The following is a 13,240-nucleotide window of genomic DNA, read 5'->3' as shown; positions in this document are numbered from 1 at the left end:
GCCTCGGCGTCCCTGCGGGGGGGGGCACAGGGCGGAGTGACCGTGCACACAGCACCCCGGGGGTCATGTGCGAGGAGCAGAAGACCGAGGACGTCGGCTTCCCTGGAGCTGCAGTTTGAGGACGTTCTGCCCTGCCACGTGGGTGCTGGGCACCGAATCTGAGTCCTCCGCGTGAGCGGCCAGTGCTGTAAGCCGCCGCGGAGTCATCTCTGCCGACTCGGAACAGGGAAGGGAAATGTAGGTCCCGGGCCTCGAACCCCGGACCGCCGCCTCAGACCCAAGCGCTTGCGTGGTGGGTGAGTGGTACTAAATTTAGCAAAACTAAGTACTTCCTTTGTGAGTTTTGCTTTATGTGGAGGAGTGTCTCACCTGCACGTGTGTAACGTGCACTGCATGCATGTAAGTACAGCGAGTGTATGTAACGCGCACCACATGCTTGAAAACGTCACTGCCTGTACTTGAGTGCATGTATGTAAATGCAGGTGTGCTCTGTCTTCGACTCGGTACTGGGTACTCGGTACTCATTTCTCTCATGTCCGCGTTGACAAATCTTTAGAGAGAGAAGTCAGAGTTGGAGGCCAGGTCAGGCGGGGCGGGGCCCCTGGGTGCTGGGCAGGGGGACCCTGCGCTTACCGGTTCTCTCTCCTGGGAGCTTCCCTGTGGGAGGGGTGAAAAGAGGTAAATGGAGGTATTTGTAGTGAGCACCGAAACCACCCAGGAGTTGGCGGTGCTTACGACCTGGCTTTGGATGTGAAGTTGGTACCAGAAGGTGCTCGGTGCTAAGTTGAATCGCCTCTCCGGGTTTTCCCACCGGATGACGGTCCCCGAATCTTCGTGGGCGACCGTCAGGTTTTCAGGAGGATTGTACTTTTCTACACGAATGGGACGGGGGTGAGGACCTGGGTCCGAGTACCCCTCCCCCCGCCCATCCTGGGGTTCGACCAAAAATTGAGTGATCCTCAGCACCCCAGGGGTGCTTCCCACCCTGTCCAGCTTCTGCAGCTGAACGTGCTTGGGGACTCGGTACTGGTACCGAGCATCACGGCGGAAAGGGGAGCAAAGTCCACGAAGGCCACGGCGTCTGTGCGACTGGTCCCGTCTACCAGGAACACGTAGTCGTCCGTGGTCCGCGGCGCCCCGAGCTCCGGGAAGTGGCAGCCGAGGCGGCCGGGGAGGTACTGAGCGCATTCCTGCGCCTCGGCGTCCCTGCGGGAGGGGCACAGGGCGGAGTGACCGTGCACACAGCACCCCGGGGGTCATGTGCGAGGAGCAGAAGACCGAGGACGTCGGCTTCCCTGGAGCTGCAGTTTGAGGACGTTCTGCCCTGCCACGTGGGTGCTGGGCACCGAATCTGAGTCCTCCGCGTGAGCGGCCAGTGCTGTAAGCCGCCGCGGAGTCATCTCTGCCGACTCGGAACAGGGAAGGGAATTGTAGGTCCCGAGCCTCGAACCCCGGACCGCCGCCTCAGACCCAAGCGCTTGCGTGGTGGGTGAGTGGTACTAAATTTAGCAAAACTAAGTACTTCCTTTGTGAGTTTTGCTTTATGTGGAGGAGTGTCTCACCTGCACGTGTGTAACGTGCACTGCATGCATGTAAGTACACCGAGTGTATGTAACGTGCACCATATGCTTGAAAACGTCACTGCCTGTACTTGAGTGCATGTATGTAAATGCACCGCTTGCGTGGTGGGTGAGTGGTACTAAATTTAGCAAAACTAAGTACTTCCTTTGTGAGTTTTGCTTTATGTGGAGGAGTGTCTCACCTGCACGTGTGTAACGTGCACTGCATGCATGTAAGTACACCGAGTGTATGTAACGTGCACCATATGCTTGAAAACGTCACTGCCTGTACTTGAGTGCATGTATGTAAATGCACTGCGTGTAAGGAAACTGCATTCCTGTAACGGCACTGCATGCATGGAAAGTGCACTACATATATGTAAAGGACACTGCATAAATGTGTCACTGCATGCATGTAAAGCACACTGGCATGCATGACAGCACAGCACATACATGTAACCGCACTGCATATACGTAAAGTGACCACATGTATGTAAGTGCAACGCATAAATGTAAGTTCACTGCATGCGTGTAATCGTCACTGCATACAATAAACGGTACTGCATGCATGTAAGTGTATTCCGTGTATGCAAAGTGCACGGCATGCATGTAAGCAGTGGAAAGCACGCTGTACGCATGCAAACCGCACCATGTATATGTAACTGTATTTCGTGTAAGGTGTGCTGCATGTATGTAAAGTATCGCGTGTGTGGAAAGTGCACGGCATGGGTATACGTGCACTGCATGTATGTAAAGTGCACCTGTGTCCTGCAGTGCCCGTGGACGGCCGTCATGTTCCGCTTCCAACATGTTCGTGTTGGTCAAATCCGGTGAAGCGTCTCCGCCGTCTGGAACATTGCTCTTTTGAAAAGTGTGTGGAGGCCGCGCGTGGACGGACGTGGGGAGTCCCGCCCTGCGTGTGACGTCCTACTGTGCGCAGCACCCCTCCCTAGGCGGCAGGCCCCGACGCGCGCGGAACCAGACACGGCGCTGCCGCTAAGACACGCTCGGCTGCACTGCGCGTGTCCGTGACCAGCGGGGGACATTCCCGCCTGGATCCGCCGATGGCGGACCGGAAACGTGACCCAAAGAGCCACGGCCTCGGTTAAACTGCTTTCCGTCGGGTTGTTTCATGACAGCCGGGGACACCGAGCCCGCGTCCTACCTGGACAACCAAGCACACAGGCGGTACTGGACGTCCACGGGCGCCGCGGGGCCCGGCGCCCACGTGCAGTTCATGAACCGGATGTCGTAGATGACGCAGGAGAAGTTCACGGCCCCGGACCCTTCCTTCCCTGGAAGACACACGACAGCGTCGCAGCCGGGACTGTGGGAGTACCGAGTCAGCAGCACCGGGGACGTGGTGCTCACCTGAGTTGTGGAAGAAGAGGACTTCCTCGAACGCTCTGCCGTCCTCGGTCTCGCCGCCCACCGTCAGCACCGCGCCTCCGTGGAACCGCGCGTTCGGAAACCAGCAGAGCCACGAGCCGCCGCGGAGCTGGAGGGTCAAGTCGGACACGGCACCGTGGGCTTCACTCCGTGTGTCCGTGTGCGTGTGTGAGCATGTGTGCGTGTGCCTGCGTGTCACCAGTGAAATCCTATCACGTTACCCGTCACATCACCATGACATCATCACCGTCATCACCAGCATCATTACATCATCATCACCATCGCCATGACATCATCACCATCATCACCACCATCATTACATCATCACCACCATCGCCATGACATCGTCGTCACCGTCACATCATCATCACATCACCACCACCATCATCGTTATCATCATCATCATCAACACCGTCGTCCCCGCATCCATGCACATATGTGTGTGTCATGGATTCCAGAACCTTCTTCCCAGCACATGCCATTGGTCCGCGAGCCCACAGGCTGCACACTGTGTGTGGGTTTGTGGACACAGACCAGCCGGCAGCTGTGCAGACGTAGATGGCGGTGCTCCTCACAACCAGGGTGGCTCAGCTCTGAGAGCAGTGCTCGTGCTTGGTGGTTACAGGGAGTGCTTGTGCGGGGGGAATAGTGTTTGTGCTTGGTTGGGTACGGGGTGGGGAGTGCTTGTGCTTGGTGTGGTCCAGCCCAGGAGGACGGCCCCACAGTGACCCCCGCCGGCCGTGGGCAGTGACCACAGGTCCAGCCCAGAAACAGGAAGCAGAGGCTGTGACAGCAGATCACTAACAGCCCTGGACGCCATCCTCCAGCCCAGCGTGCACACGGCACCACAAACCTGTGCACACGGCACCACAGCATGAAGAGCTAGTCCTAGGTCATTATGGGATGGAGAGATGGTTCTGGGTCATTATGGGATGGAGACGTGGTCAGGGTCATTATGGGATGGAGACGTGGTCAGGGTCATTATGGGATGGAGACGTGGTCAGGGTCATTATGGGATGGAGACGTGGTCAGGGTCATTATGGGATGGAGACGTGGTCAGGGTCATTATGGGATGGAGACGTGGTCAGGGTCATTATGGGATGGAGACGTGGTCAGGGTCATTATGGGATGGAGACGTGGTCAGGGTCATTATGGGATGGAGACGTGGTCAGGGTCATTATGGGATGGAGACGTGGTCAGGGTCATTATGGGATGGAGACGTGGTCAGGGTCATTATGGGATGGAGACGTGGTCAGGGTCATTATGGGATGGAGACGTGGTCAGGGTCATTATGGGATGGAGACGTGGTCAGGGTCATTATGGGATGGAGACGTGGTCAGGGTCATTATGGGATGGAGACGTGGTCAGGGTCATTATGGGATGGAGACGTGGTCAGGGTCATTATGGGATGGAGACGTGGTCAGGGTCATTATGGGATGGAGACGTGGTCAGGGTCATTATGGGATGGAGACGTGGTCAGGGTCATTATGGGATGGAGACGTGGTCAGGGTCATTATGGGATGGAGACGTGGTCAGGGGACGGGGTGGGACGGCGGGGACCTTTTGTCCTGAAAGGAATTTCTCAGAGTTCTAAGAAACTTTCCCAGGGTCCCCACAGCTTGTCAGGACGACTGACAGCTGTCGGGACGATTCTGAGCCCCAGACACGGAAGGCTGGCGCTGGGCAGGACACACAGTGAGCAGGACAACGTCCACGTGCACATCCGTGTCCTGGAACCTTCAGCTCAGGACACGACCCTAAAGACGACGTCGCGCCTCTTTCCCGTCCTCATGACGTCTTTTCCATTAATTTGGGCGTCTTTACGTGACTCCCTGACGCCAGGTGGCTGAACACGGCTTCTTGGGACAGAGCGAGAACCACGTTGGTCCACATGCATGTGCGCACACGTTCATGTGTGTGAGGATGCGTGTGGTGTACGTGGGACGTTTTTCCCTACGTCTCTCCGTGGTGTTTCAGACACAGGGTGTCTTTAAATGTGGAGCTCACACCCCCCCCTTTCTGTCCCTCGAGGCCTGGGATCCCAGGCTCAGTCTTCCCTCCGAGCTCCTTACAGGAGTACTGGGTTCTGAACTCAGTCCAGTCCTGCTGGTTCAGGAAGCCCAGGATAACCGTGACGTCAGGGACACAGGTCCATGACGGACCGTCTACACCGCGGTGTCCCGTGGGCGTGGTGTGCGTTTCTGCATAAAGTGAGTGGATGTGGGAAACCTTGTGCGGCGTGGGATATCGTACTGTGCACAGCACTGTCTCCTTGGCATGGGAGGATGTGTTAAGGTAGGGGATGTGGGAAAGCCCGCCCACTGTGTGAAACCCTGCCCAGTGTGGGAAATAGTACTCTGCACAGCACCATTCCCCAGCCATGGGGACGAAGTGCTGATTAAGGAAACTCTTGTGCGAAACCCCGCCCGCTATGGGAAATAGTACTGTGCACAGTACCATTCCTCAGGTATCGGAAGGAAGTGTTGATTAACTCGGTCCCTTTCATAACCTCACTCTGGGAGATACCAGACACTGAGTAGGAACCACGGAAACCAGGTCAAGAACTTCCGGCCACGCCCGGGTACTTACCAGAGGCTCAGTGACCGTGGAGGGGTCCACGCGGGTGGTGACGTTGCATGTGTGACGCGTGACGTGGGTCTCGTAATTCCACGTCAGCGTTTTCCTCCGGACGTCGAGCGTCAGGTTCACGACCGGCGAGTCTCCACCTCGGGCTGCAACGTCAGCACAGGGCGGACTCGCTGTCACCGGGTCACGGAAGCGCCCAGCCCGACCTCTGCCTGAGTGCAGGCCTGTGAGTGAATGTGTTTAAGTACATGTAAGTGCACGTACGTAAGTACAAGCGTGTAAGTGCATTGTGCAAGTGCATGTGTTTATGTACATGTAAGTGCATGTATATAAGTCCGTACGTTTAAGTGCATGTGTGCAAGCTCACGTTTGTAACATATGTAATCCTTTATTCATTGTTTTTATTTGATATGTGTGAATGTACTGCTTGCATGCATGTAAGTGTATGTATGCAATATTTTATTATCTTATATACATACATGTATGCCACCTCCATGTATTAACTACATGTATGTAACATCGTTTTTTATTTATGTGTGTGAGCGTACTGTCTGCATGCATGTAAGTGCACGCAAGTAATATTTTATTATTTTATTGTATGTGTACATGTGTATCACCTCCACGTATGTAATATTATTTTATGAGCATACTGCCTGCATGTATGTAAATGCTGTATGCCCCATTTTATTTATTATTTCTATGTACACATATACTGCCTCCATGTATGTAAGTGCACATATGTAATTTTATTATCCTGTGAGTGTACCGCTTACACGTGTGTACCTGCACGTATGCGATATTTTTATTTTATGTGTACATGTACACCACCTCCATGTGTCCGATGTTTTCTTAATTTATTCTATGTGCACGCGAGTTGCTCCACGTAATGTGAGTGCTCCTGTGTCAAGCAATGCCCTTGGAGGTCAGAAGAGGGTGTCATATTCCTGGAGCTGAGACGAGTGTCTGCTGCGATGTGGGTGCTGGGGACTGGGTCATCTGCAGGAGCACCCAGTGCTATAAGCACTGAGCCGCCTCGAGCCCGGTGCTGGTCAACCCAGCCCAGCCCGGGGTCCCGGGCAGAGTCTCCCCGGGTACTGAGACTCGAACTACAAACCTGCGCAAAGCGCCCCTCAGTGTGAGTCGTTCCGGCCTCACCACCCAGTGCCCAGCACCCTGTGTCGATTCTACTACCACAATGACTCAGTCATTAAACACCTCCCTGGACTTCCGTCTCTGTGGAGGGTTTTTCAGGCAGTGAAAGGATGTTCTCCCCCTCCAGAGGAGTCCCCGACAGCATGAACCTACACACTGGGGGGGGTACTTAGTGTCAGTATTTTGCATCAGTACTTACCCAGGTGCTGGTCTCCTCCACAGGATGTGCCAATCAGAAGGAACAGGAGGAAGAGGAACTCCAGCAGGGCCACAGCGTGGAGCTGGACCTGGGGATGCAACAGACCAAGACCAGGGTCAGGACCTGCAGGATTCAGTGCTAAGCACCACATGACTAGGGATAGGGGGAGGGAGGAGACGAATGGGAGGATGAGCCTTGAGCACACAGTGGGGACGCAGACAGTAACAGGGGCTGTCAGGGTTCCATTCCTTTTTCACGGCTGTATAATATTCCCTCCGTGACCAAGATTCCTTTTTTAAAAAAATTCTTTTCATCTGACATGTTCATGCACTGATGACGTCATCTCTGTGTGATATTATGGGATGCCTTCAGATGATGTCGAACATCCCAGACTTTCACATCCTGGGCTCAGTTCCTTACTATAGGATTCCTTCCTTGAACCCGTCATGTATCTGTGTCGTGTCCTGTCCCCCCGCACCCCCTGCAGGACTTGCTCCCAGCGTGTGCAAACTCTGGACCCAACACCCTTCCAGCACCCCTGGGGAACTCAGTTATCTTACAGCACCTCTGCACAAACCGTACTGAAAAGTCCCCAGTCCACCACTCACGTCAGCGCTGACTCCGCTCCAGGTTCACAGCACCCCCCCACACATGCTGCCCTGGGGTGCTAGGAACGTCTGGGCTAAGTCCTCCACAAGGGGATTTACCTGGGGGCCCCGGTTCTGGATCTTCCTGAGGGTCTGAAGCACTGCCATGTCGCCTGTGCTGAGTCCCTGAATCAGCTGACCCGCCAACACCGCCCCCCCTGCCCCCCGCTGGTCATGCCAGAATCAGGATGATTCCCCGGGTGATAAGGACCAAGTCCAGGAACCGCCCCAAGCTGGCTGCGTTGCTAGGGCTTCCCTCCCACTTCCCACGGACAGCATTTTCAGCAAGATGATCTTTCGCAAGGTTATCAGCACCCAGACCGGAAGTTCCCCCAGCGGAGAGCTCTCATCCCCCCCTGCAGCCTGCACTTCCGGTCTTGGCAGCCACCGAGGTCCCCAGCACTGCCTCATGCACAGTGCCAGCATCTCAGGCTCCCTCAGCGGTTGCCAGGTCCCCGGGGCGGGGCGCACATTCCGTCCAGTACATTCGTCCCCCCCCCACATGATGGTGGTGACGTCACAGGAAGGCGGGGACCAGGACTTCGCTGTTCCTCAGGGAGGGAACGGAGGTCAGAGATACGGGTTGGATTCCCCGGAACTGGACACTCTGGAGGTTGTGCGCCGTCACTTGGGTGCTGGGAACTGAACTTGAGTACCTGGCCAGCACAGCCGGTGCTCCGAACCCTGAGGCGAGTCCCCAGCCACGGCCCAGACTTCCAGGAGGTTGTGCCCCAGTGAATCATCGTAATCTGAATTGTCATGAGCATGTCTGACCTTCTGTGATGCCTATGAGGTCACCTGGGACCAGGGCCTGTGACATCATCTGGAACCAGGGTCTATGACGTCACTGGGACCAAGATCTATGATGTTGTCTAGAACCAGGTTATGTGACATCACTCGGCACGAGGGGGGGGGGTCCATGACACCACGTGGAAACAGGGCCTATGACGTCATTTGGGGCAGGGACATCGTCTGGAACCAGGGCTTATGGCGTCATTAGTGAGCAGGGTTATGATATCAGCTTAGCATCAGGACCTATGATATCGCCTGGGACCAGGGCCTGTGACGTCACCTGGGACCAGGGAGTCTGCCAGCTGGGCTGAGTGCAGGGTCTTGAGCTCGACCACCCTGGACGCAGCTTCCCGGTGTTGCCCCGAAGCAGGCGTGCGGCGTGTACACGTCACCAGTGTATGGCGTGTACACGTCACCAGTCGCATGAGGACGGCCACGGCAGCCCACGGAGAGGGCGGTGTGCAAAACGGACCCGAGCTCTGGGCGTGCCACAGATGACGTCACGCTTGGTACGTGTAGCTGAGGATTTCCCAGAATGCACCTGGGTGGAGCTGTGACCGACCCCAGAACACATCAGCCTCCAGAAAGCCAGTGTACACGCGGGTGTTAAGTTACTTTTTAATGCGCATGGCCCAACCCTGTGGTGCACGCCCGCCTCAGGTCCTGACTTCCTCTACGGACGTGAACTCCTCGGGCTCAGCCTTCTGCACACTGGGCTCGAAGTTGCTCAGTGTCTGTGGGAAGAGAAGCCGGGTCAGGGGCGGCGCCCTAGTCAGTACTGTGCACAGCACCCTTCCCTAGGTATCAGGAGGACGTGCTGGTTGGCTTTAGCTGTCAATGGATACAGCCTGGATTCAGTACTGTGCACAGCACTATCTGCACACCAGATGACTCTCCTGTGATGAGAAGACGACTGTGCTCCATCCCCCCATCACCACGCTTCACTTGTTGCTCCTCGCGCTGTGCACAACCCAGCACCGAGCACCCAGCCTCACCTGCGGGTCAGCCGCGTCGCTATCGGTAACTTTGTCCTTGATCTGGGGGATTGGGGGGAACAGGCTTCTCGCGTGGACGACCCTGGGGGTGACTTTCAGTAAGGTTGGTGTGGAGAGAGGTCTCAGGGGTGCTGAAACTGAGTCCCTGTCCTGACCTCGGCACAACCGTTCGGTGCATTACCGACCCTGCTCCACCCCCTCATACTGGTCGGGGCGGTGCTCGGTACCCCCTCATGCCTGGTGGGGTGATGTTCGTGTGTGGTGCTCGGTACCTCTTACAGGCGAAGCCCAGGCCCAGGGCACAGAACACGGTCAGCAGCACCACGGCGACGTAGACGTACAGCAGCGGGAACCTGCTTTCCCCGGAGCCTGTGGGCATGACGTCATCCGTGACGCGGAGGTCTAGCCGCCACGTCACACACAGCGGAAACTTAAGCTTTAACTAATTAATCGACTTTAGCTAATTAATCAATCAGCCCTTTAACTAAGTAGCTGATTAATTAGTCCTTTAACTATTTAGCGCTTTAGTCTTTCAACTAGTTAATTAATTGTCCTTTAAGTAATACATAGAGTAATTAGTTACTACATTAGCCCTTCAGCTAACGAATTAATCAAGTAGCTCCTTAGGTAATAAGCTAATTAACTAATTAGCCCTTTAGCTACTTCATTAATCAATTATCTCTTTAATTCAGTAACGAATGAATTAAGTTATCCCTTTGACAAATTATTTAATTAGCCCTATTAGTAACTAATCAATTAACCAATTAAGTAATTAGATTTTAACTAAGCCATTCATTAGCCCTGCAACTAATTAGCCCTTTAACTAATTAATTAACCCTTTAATTAACTAGTTAATTACTCCTTTAACTAGCCAATTTATCAATTAGGCCGTGAACTAATTAGGTAATTAACAATCAAGCCTTAACTAGTTCACTAACGCTGTAACTAATTGACTCGCCCATTAATTAACCAATCAATTAATTAACAGATTTATTACTGATGTAATCAATTCCCGTTCCCAGCGCTCAAGGCCGTGTGCAAACCCCGGGCTCCAGTTCCTCTCTGGGCTTTGGAGAGACGACTCAGCCCAGCACTCGGAGAGGATCCAGTTCAGTTCCCAGCACCCACAGGCGTGCTTACACAGGTGCAGAGAAAACACACAGGGCACGTCACGCGTCGGCTCACCGAACGTCACTTCTGGGCTCCACGGGCTCCACTTGTCGCTGCGCACGTCCCCGGCTCGGATCCGCGCCGTGTGCAGAGGTCGGGGCTCCGGGCTCGGAAAGTCGTATTTGTCGTCAGCGTTGCTGGACACGGAGATCTGCGCGGACCGGAAGTGTCCGGGAAACAGGAAATCCGCAGAGTGATTGATACCTCATTTAAATTAACTGATAACTAAAAATATCTAAAACAATAAATGAATCAATAAAATGATTAATATTTTAAACAATAATTAATCGATAATAGATAAATTAATATTTATAATCAGTAGTCAAGAATATTTAAAACCATACTTAATAGAAACATTAATATTTAATATAATCATTAAAGTAACTAATATTTAAAAGGATAATTAACCAATAATTACTATTTGATGCATAAGTGAATAAATACACTTTTAAAATATAACCAGAAACCGCCGGGTGGATGCACGGCCCCAACCAGCCTGGACTGGTGTAAGGTGCTGGGTGCAGGGTGTTTAGAACAGGCACACTGGGTCCCCAGCACTCCTGGAGGGACTCTCCTCATTGCCATCTCATGCATACGCATGACGGGACACGCATCTCATTAATGCCGGGCGCATCATGGGAAGGGGCGTGGCCGGTCAGCCAAGGCCACTAACCCCAACCCGTCAATCAAAGGGACCCACCCAGGCCTGTTGCCTTAGCGATCAGTTCCTCCTCCAGGTCCTGTCCAGACATCCTGGATCAGTGTCTCGGCATTGCAGGAGCCACCCAGAAAAGTCTGGATCAGTGTCCAGGCATAATTAATCGATTTTGCAGGCCCCACCAGGACAGCCTGGATCCAGACATAATTAATTGATCTCGTAGGACCCATCCAGCAAAGGCCACATCAGTGTCCAGGCGTAATTAATCGATCATGGCCCGAGTCGCCCGGAATTCTTCCTGTATTATTAGACCTTGCGCACAGCACCCTCGGGGCCAGAAGATCACACTGGACTTTCAGGAGAGTGTGGGGGGTGTGCACACCCGAGTCAGGCTCACACTTACCGTGGGATTTCTCCTGCCTGGGTCCACATTCTAGGGAAGGAAACATAGAAAGTCATGACTTCAGGAGGACTGTCCCACTTGGGTGGCGGTCTCGGGAGGATTTTCCACCCAGGCTGTGGGGTATCAGGAAGATGATTGTCATCCGCACACCGACCTGTCGCTGGATGTCCAGCTCGTACTTGAAGTCCCAGAAGGACAAGCGCGCCCAGGTCCGCGGCCTCCGCCATGTCACGCGGCAGTGGGATGCGTTGCAAGTCACAGTGATGTTGTGCGGTGCACTGAGTCGCTCTGTCAGGAGAATCTCCCTGTAGTTTAACCTGAAGAGATTCCACTGCATTTTCAGATGGGTGTGTGTCAGCGGGCAGCTGGGGCCGTGTGTACGGTGCTGGGACTGAGTTCAGAGATCCCAGCAACCAAATAAAAACCGAGGTGCAAACCCTCGAGTACTGGGAGTCAGAGGCAGGCAGATTCCTGGGACTCAGTTACCAACACGCAGATGGGAATAGACTCCAGGACTGAGTCTCAACGCTCAGAGACCCGGGTACCTTGGCCTGCCCAGTACTGAGATAAGGTGAGTGCTCCTTGCTAGGTCACATTCAGGATCATGCTTAGCAAGCTTCTTATACAGGCCAGGATCACCTAAGTAGGGGATGCTGCTGCGCACAGTAGGACTTCCCAACGTGGGCGGGGCTTCCCACAGCAGGGGCTGGCGGGCGGGGCTTCCTGGTGGGCGGGGTCTCCCGCGGCCCCCCCCCTCACCGATCTCCTTGGAATCCAACATGGCGTCCAGGAACTGAATGGCCTCCCGGCGGCTGGTTCCATTCAGCAGGACGTAGCTCTCGCTGGGTAACCCGGACAGGTTTTGCACACGGCACCCGGTGTGGACAACTGAGTCTCCGAGGTACTGGGGACATTCCCACTCTGTTCTTTCACTGCAATGACGCACAGTGTCCCCAACGGAGCCGGAAAGGCGGGGAGAGCCGCCCGTGTGGGGTCCGTGGGGAGGTGGGGGGAGGGGTGGGGGTCCGTGGGGGGACGGGGGAGGGAGGGTCCGTGGGGGAGCCCGGACCTCAGGTCCTTGATGTACAAATAGTACTGAACGTCTGGCGGCGCCACAGGCCCCGGTTCCCACGTGCACATCATGACACTCGCCAAGTGGATGGAGCAGGACAGGTTCTGGGCCGCCGTCCCGTTCGCACCTGCGGCAATGAAGAGAAGCGTGACGTCACGCATGACATCAGCAGTGATTGACAGCCGACGGAATCGATGGTCAGCGGGGACCAGGCTCTGCCGGGGGTCATGTGACGTGGATGAGGACGATGGGCGGAATCCCCGCGTCCATCTGTCATCAATCATCTACCATCACCTGTCAGTCATCTGGGATCTATCAGTCTGCCTGTCAATCTATCATCTATCAGTTTATCAATCACGTAACCCTCATCGATCTGTCATCTATCCATCCATCTATCACCTGTCATCTATAACCTATCATCAGTCTCCCTATATATCTATTGATCACCTATATATGTATCTATGACCTATCAATGGCCTATAATCTATCAGTCTGCCTATCATCTATCTATCTATCTATCATCTGTCCATTAAGATCTATTAACTGTGTATCTATCATCTATTATCATCTATCTATCCATCTATGAATAATATATCATCCATCACCTATCATGTATCT

At 54.2% G+C, this 13,240-nt stretch overlaps 2 protein-coding genes across 9 annotated transcripts in view; both read right to left on the bottom strand.

Moving 5' to 3' along the window:
• The window catches only part of Il3ra (interleukin 3 receptor subunit alpha), a 16,220-nt gene extending 8,937 nt beyond the window's left edge, over positions 1-7,283 (bottom strand). Inside the window, exons 1-8 of the mRNA XM_029556105.1 lie at positions 6,886-7,283; positions 5,538-5,758; positions 2,931-3,057; positions 2,725-2,854; positions 1,034-1,206; positions 739-872; positions 634-657; positions 459-550 (exon numbers count right to left, since the gene is read on the bottom strand). Coding sequence (XP_029411965.1) covers positions 459-550; positions 634-657; positions 739-872; positions 1,034-1,206; positions 2,725-2,854; positions 2,931-3,057; positions 5,538-5,758; positions 6,886-7,036 — 1,052 coding nt within the window. The 5' untranslated portion in view covers positions 7,037-7,283. The remainder of the gene's footprint in view (positions 1-458; positions 551-633; positions 658-738; positions 873-1,033; positions 1,207-2,724; positions 2,855-2,930; positions 3,058-5,537; positions 5,759-6,885) is intronic.
• Positions 7,284-8,640: 1,357 nt separating this feature from the next.
• The window catches only part of LOC103750113 (granulocyte-macrophage colony-stimulating factor receptor subunit alpha-like), a 12,541-nt gene continuing 7,941 nt past the window's right edge, over positions 8,641-13,240 (bottom strand). For 4 of the 8 annotated variants that reach the window (XM_008853053.3, XM_008853052.3, XM_008853054.3 and 1 more), the window contains 8 exons: positions 12,620-12,749; positions 12,310-12,482; positions 11,705-11,838; positions 11,551-11,580; positions 10,505-10,640; positions 9,592-9,688; positions 9,320-9,401; positions 8,719-9,058 (listed from right to left, as the gene is read on the bottom strand). In XM_008853053.3, coding sequence (XP_008851275.1) covers positions 8,981-9,058; positions 9,320-9,401; positions 9,592-9,688; positions 10,505-10,640; positions 11,551-11,580; positions 11,705-11,838; positions 12,310-12,482; positions 12,620-12,749 — 860 coding nt within the window. In that variant the 3' untranslated portion in view covers positions 8,719-8,980. Of the gene's footprint in view, positions 9,059-9,319; positions 9,402-9,591; positions 9,689-10,504; positions 10,725-11,550; positions 11,581-11,704; positions 11,882-12,309; positions 12,483-12,619; positions 12,750-13,240 lie in introns of those variants that run through there. The other 4 variants (XM_029556108.1, XM_029556111.1, XR_003847046.1 and 1 more) reach the window with 4 other exon arrangements.

Source organism: Nannospalax galili, unplaced genomic scaffold, assembly GCF_000622305.1.
Source record: "Nannospalax galili isolate Female #2095 unplaced genomic scaffold, S.galili_v1.0 scaffold3027, whole genome shotgun sequence".
Classification (NCBI taxonomy): domain Eukaryota; kingdom Metazoa; phylum Chordata; class Mammalia; order Rodentia; family Spalacidae; genus Nannospalax; species Nannospalax galili.
Note: the sequence above shows the minus strand (reverse complement) of the source record. Positions and strands in the feature narration are given on the sequence as shown.